Source organism: Gavialis gangeticus, unplaced genomic scaffold (assembly GCF_001723915.1).
Source record: "Gavialis gangeticus isolate Ggan-Ray unplaced genomic scaffold, GavGan_comp1, whole genome shotgun sequence".
Lineage (NCBI taxonomy): Eukaryota > Metazoa > Chordata > Crocodylia > Gavialidae > Gavialis > Gavialis gangeticus.
In genome coordinates, this window is record NW_017728993.1 from 46,792,344 (window position 1) to 46,798,700 (window position 6,357).

The 6,357-nt window shown below is 39.8% G+C and overlaps 1 protein-coding gene across 3 annotated transcripts in view; it reads right to left on the bottom strand.

Moving 5' to 3' along the window:
- Positions 1-2,757, bottom strand: part of LRRC39 (leucine rich repeat containing 39) — a 21,341-nt gene extending 18,584 nt beyond the window's left edge. For all 3 annotated transcript variants that reach the window (XR_002094701.1, XM_019501688.1, XM_019501687.1), the window contains exons 1-2: positions 2,639-2,757; positions 680-896 (exon numbers count right to left, since the gene is read on the bottom strand). Coding sequence is in view for 2 of the 3 variants with exons in the window: in XM_019501688.1 (XP_019357233.1) it covers positions 680-804 (125 nt within the window). In the remaining variant the exon portion in view is untranslated. The remainder of the gene's footprint in view (positions 1-679; positions 897-2,638) is intronic.
- Positions 2,758-6,357: the final 3,600 nt, after the last annotated feature.

Consider the following 6,357-nt stretch of genomic DNA (forward strand, 5'->3'; position numbering starts at 1 on the left):
GAAAAAAAAAAAAAAAAAAAAAAAAAAAAAAAGCCACAACGGGGGAAAGTCCTAAAGAATTAATTTTTAAGGGTTATTTCTAAATAGAAAACAATTGTATGAGGACGAGGACAACAACTTCCTTAGTCTTTTCAACTCCACAGTCCTAAAGTCCTACAACATAAGCTGTACATCCACAAACAGAAATCTGATCAGTTCTATGTTTGTGGTCTTTATCACAAAAGGTCAAGAAGAGTCAAATCCTTTATAATTAAAATATATATGAAGTCAGCTTGAAACCATCTAAAGCTTATGCAAGTCAACAGACTAATCCCCAATAATAAAAGATCAAAATCATTCTGAGCATTAAATGGGGAATATTTCAAAGAGAGAGCACTTGCCAACAAGGACTGATGTACTGTACAAACAAACTAGAAAGTTCTTACAGTATTACAAGCATATTAAGACAGTAGGAGCTTTTATAGTTTGATATATATGTCAAAATTACCATTGCAGCTGTACTAATTTTTACTTACGATTGAAAATAATGCTATGAAGAACTGATCAGATTCCCTTGAACAAGAATTTTTCTGGAGTGAGGACCATGGAACCAGATGCTCCCAAAAGGACAAGTCATAATCTCCCATGTTTGAACAAACAGTTTACTGTCTCATTTACTGCAGACTTATGGTGAACATACCTTCCTACAGCCCTCTGTCTGAATTCCTTTTCCTTCTGGAGTTCTTCGTTTATTTTCTGAATTCTCACTTCCCAAAGCATCTTTACTGCAGTGAACGTACCAGCGCAAAGTGCAGTTTCAGTCATGGTTCTTACACATTCCAGTTCAGTTGTAGGTATCTGGTTTTGAGTATCAGACTCATTGTCGTCATTACAATCTCACATATGAGTTGCATGTGCTGGAAGGAGACATGAATTCAAAATAAATACCCTGCCTATTTTGTTAACTACAACCAGTGTGAAGAGCTGATGGGACTCTCGGAAACTGAATATTCTAATTACCAGCATCTCTTCTTGTAATACAAAAGCAAAGGGACAGTTCATTAAGTTGAAATGCAGAGTTAGCCTGTGGAAATCACTGCCACTAGAGAGCACTGAATCCAAGGCCTTAATAAGATTTGAGAATAGGAGAAAATGATAAAAGTGATGAGACTATCAACAGTAATATAAAAAGTATAAGGTATTGAAACCCCTACATTTAGGGGCATAAGTTTTAGGCATACTGTTTGCCTAAGATTAGGAAGACATAACCTCTCTGCATGAGTTAATACATAATTGCCTATCATCTTGGTTTTAGCTACTGCTAGAAAAGATACCTGGGCATTCCTGTGCTCCAATCTGGAAGAGTTCTCCTCAGCCATTACTGCATTGATTGAACTTTCTATTCTGAAGAAGGGCTGAAATCAAGCAACCCATATCTGATATTAATCCTCCTGAAGTCTAGAGGGCTAGATTGGGGTTGTTTCAAGCTCATGCAGATTTTCAACAGCATGGTAGAACTATGAACAGTAAATACAATAAAAAGCAGTTGATTTAAGTATTGCCTCTCAGTTTTTTATTATAAAAGCATAATATTGGATGAAGGAAGGGGAACGAGAGGAAGAAAGACATCACTGTCTCAAACATGTTCTTGTCTGAAAATCTGAAATGTGTTTCAGCCAGGTAGAAAGGCTAGCCACTATATACATTAGTAGAACTCTTTCACAACAGATAATCTTCTTCCCATGGTTGGTGTAGGGTCATATTTTTAAAACAGTGTCTCTCAGCATGATTTTTCCTTTAACTGGGCCTTTAAACATGATAGAAACAAGCCAGCTGTAGCACTAGAATGACTATGTGGTAGTTGGATTTTTCTGTGTTCAAACTGATAAGCATTTCTATTATACCTTTCCTTTCTCTCATTGAGATTAAATTTCCACATCAATACCCTTTACCAATAACTAGCTATTTACTTCTTATCCCAGTGTCCAACTGTGCTGACTACACACATTAGTCAAGTGCTTCTACCAAAACAACAGAAACAAAATTAGCATTAGACTTCAGGGCAAACAACCTACCGAAATAAATCAGCCTACTTATAGTTCTGAGCTACTATTTAAGGCTGTTTGCAGTTGGCAAAGACAACACTCCAGCAGTTTAGCATTCAGTTCCTATTTCTAATACTAAAAGCTTTTGGAGAAAACTGGCTTTTTCTATATGCCTGTACAACGCCTGACATAATGGAACATCAGTCCCTGAATGGAGTCTCTGCTACTACTGCTGAAAATATGTGAACCATAAAATCAATAAACCTTTCTTTTTTGATGAAAATCTAGATCCTCAAATATACAACCATCCTGGGGTGGGAAGTCAAAACTCCCACAGTTTTAGAATCATGAAATACCTGAGGCCCTGACTGCAAACCTTTGTTCTCAAGCAAATATAACTATGTAACAATAGAACTATTGCAAAAGCTGAAACCAGAACCTCTTGTCCCTACCCTTTCTGGAAGATAATACAATACCGGAGTGATCACAAACAACTAGAAATTCAAAAGCGCATTCCCAATTTTCATTGCCAAACAGCTGCAAACTTACTCCTGAATAACCAGATTTCCCATTAACCTTAACCTGCAGACCTAAGGAAGCATTTAAGAACTTACCTAAATCACCTGATGCATTCACAGATTTTTTCATGACTCATTGATTTCCATGCAAGAGCAAAGGTAAATTATAAACTTTGGCTGTACTGGCTAAATGGCTAACACCATTTAACTGTCACACAGACTCCAGCAAATTGAAATGTAATGCCAGCCTAGTTCTAATTTTAACCTATGCTGAGAATAGCAAGTATCACATGGGACTAGTTTGCAAAGCCCTGGAGCATTTAGCACTTTGAATGTCTTTCTAGTTTTCAGAATGTGAGCATGACCCTATAAATTCTTTATGGAATAAACAATCATCAGAATTTAGGAACAAAAAGAACCATATAATGCTTGGTAACAAAACTAAACACACTAAATCTGACAACTGTTTGCTCCGCACTTGCAATGTTTTGCTGAAAATAACAATACAAACAAGCCAACTTAACAGTACAGTGCTTGACTAATGAAAACAAAAAACATCATAAAGTAATTTAGAGGTCACATGCACTAGTATACCTCTCCTAATCAGGCAGCACTGGATTAAAAAAAACTCACTTTACTTACTACTTCTGCTGCAGAATAATGAAGAATCTTCACACAAATTATATGCATAAAGGGCCCATACAGTTCTCCATACAGAAAACTAAATTTTGGAGGGTTTCCTCTGAACTGCTCCATTGATGTGAGCATGGATTAGAATGAGCTGGGAGTTTCATCCTCAAAAAGACAGCTGGCTTGAAAGTAGTGTAAATCACAGAAAACTTCTTGGGGTCAGATATATGCCCTCAAAGCAGTGGTTTAGACTTGAGTCACCCCTAGATAGGTTCAAGGCACCCCTAGTTGTCGCTCTTTTTTTGACTACGGAAAAATAATAGAATAACTCTCTTGGTGTGTGAAACTCAGAAAGCCCATAACAGGTCAGAAGGTTTTTAACACTGTGGCTTCCTATATGAAAATTATGGGTTTAATTGTGTCAATCAAATAACAGTGCTAACGTTGTGCAGCACCCCACAGTAACCTTAAGATGTCAAGGCACTCCAGAGCCCCATGGCACCCTGGTAGAGAAACACTGCCTTAAGGGGCCCAGTGCTTTAACTCATTCCCAGTCAATCACTTGCTTTTCCAGGAATCTTGTTGTCTTTTATCTTTATTGACCATTTGTTAAGCTGTGTTAGTCTGAAGTCAGTCAGAAGGCAAGAGTGGCACCATAGACTAACTCATTCAGAAGGGCCTACGCTTATAGGCAACAGCCTATTTTATCAGATGCTATTAATGACATCCATTCACAGCATGGGTGACTGGTGTCTCCTGAGACTGGGAGGGACAGTTTGTGGGCAGCGGTTAACAGCGGGGTGGCAAGTGGCAACCACCTGCAGAAGCCGGCAGTGGCAGCAGGGGGCGAGCAGCGACCGCCCACAGAAGCCAGCGACAGCAGAGTGGTGAGCAGCAACCGCCCGCAGAAGCCGGCGGTGGCCACCAATCTCAGGGGGAGCATGTGCCCCCCCTACCAGGTGCCTATGATTCATAGTATCTGATGAAGTAGGCTGTCAGCTGCAAAAGCTCATGCCTTTCTGAAAAGGTTAGTATCTAAGGTACTACCCTGCTCTGCCTTTTGCTGTAGTATTCTGGATCTTATAGAATGGAGGAAAAGCCAGGTTAAGAGCAAACAGACGTTATCTTATTTCACAATCCGAGGGGAAATAAAGGGTTGTGATGTCCTACAGGGTGAACCCAATGACAAAGACTTAACACCTCCAAATAAAGACTTCTTCAGGATCAGGGGACGGGGGGCATACAGAAATGTGGTTTTCTTCCCTTTCAGGCTTCCATCCAGGCAGCTTTTCTCTCTGTAAGAGCTTTAGAGATCACGGAGGACAATGCTGTTTGGACATTATCCAAATCCAGATGTCAATAGTGACTTGAAGAGAAAGAAGTAAATAGAGTTATAACAGCTTTAGCTTTTTTTATTCCTGCTTTCCTCTCAAGAGAAGCAGCAGAACATGGTCCCCACCCACAGATCCTTCAAGATCTGAGCACAGCTTGGACTGGGTTCCTGTCACTGCCCCAGCACAGCTTGTTTTGCATTGGTCATTTGATAAAATACATAAACAGTGTTGGGAGCAGGGACTGGAACCCAGGACTTCCTCTTCCAGGTGAGTGTCTCCTTCACTGTGCTACTGTCAGGCTTCCCTTTGCTCGTTACCTCTGGCCCCATGAATCTTGGAGTCCTTTCTACGTAGTGGCCCTATTTCAACAGCAGGCCTAGAGATCCTATCCCAGCCTTCTCTATACCTTACTTGTAGAAGTAAGATGTGGTTTTGAACCCTGTTGGGCTCAGGCACTTAACCTAGGAGACCTGCATTATCTCAGCATTATACTTGCTGTATTATATAAATAAAAGGTGGGCACCGGCACCACCACTACCAGCTGTGTTTCAAAAGCACGAAAGTTATCTGTACCCAGAGGAATGAAGCAGACAAGTAGGACCAGGAAGCAGTTTTGGACTATGAATCCGAGCATCATATAGGATCGTAACTCAAAGTTGTAGATAGATGCCTAAGTGCAGGAAAGAGATAGGATTTCGGTTATATTCTTCAACATTTTCTGTTAGCCGAGTCACAGCAAGCTCGTGTTGTGAATCACATTCACTGTATAGGGAACTACGGTTTATTAATTCCAAGCCTGGAACTGGGTCCCTAAAAAATTAGGAATGGCAATACTCAATGCCACCGTACTCATCCTCCTTTAGAAGGTAGGCTTGGAGGCATGCACAGCAGTAATCAGAGACCACTGTTCGGAGCAGAAGTCACAAATGTGTTTCCTTCTTACTGAGACTGCTCATAAGAGCACATGTCCAGTAAATCATAATCTCATCTGATGGGAATGATTTTTCAGTCATTACCAACACAGGATACACTAGAATTGGACACATCCATCACTAATCCTTTAAAACCCCAAAATTCTTCCAATACCATTTCATAGGGATACTGTGTTGTCTTCTGTCTTGAAGCTTTTTCCTCAATCCGTACAAGTCAGTAAATGCTTAATTTCCTTCCTTCTTCAAAAAGCTACTTGCATAATTACAGTTGACTGCAAAAATACTGAATTTTCCTTTAAGGATGTGACAGACAAAGCTAGAAATCCACCTCCTTCCTGCTGGCTGGCTTTCATCTCTCTGAAGTATTTCTTAGGCGCTAGCACCTCAAATCATACCTTCAGTCCCTTCAATTTAGTTCTTATCCATGGTCATAAGGTTCACACGTGCATTATCTGGATTGCAGCCCTTCCAGCAACAATATATTTATAGGAGAGTAGCCTTTCAGCTGTGTCCTTTTGATAGAGAATCTCACATGGGAAAGAAGACTGTTTCACCTGTTCGGGACTGCCTGCATGACAAATCTCAAATAAAAGAAAAAAATATTACAACCAAATCTTTGTGGTTTTAGACAAATTTTATTAAGAACAGAAAACTCAGAATAGATAATAAGCATATTTTGTCTTAAAATCTGTAAAAGCTAACCTATATGAGTAGTAGTTTACAATTCTTGAATTTATATCCTTTCTTCACCACTTAATTTCCCTCTGATGACTCTTAGCAATCAGACACCAGAGCAGATGCTTAACAATGTAGTGGGGTACTCAGGACAGCATTAATACATGGGTGCATTGGTAATTTCTGATGCCACTGTGCCACCAGCAAAATTGTGAGGTTGTGGCAGCAGTGTTTTTTTTTTCCA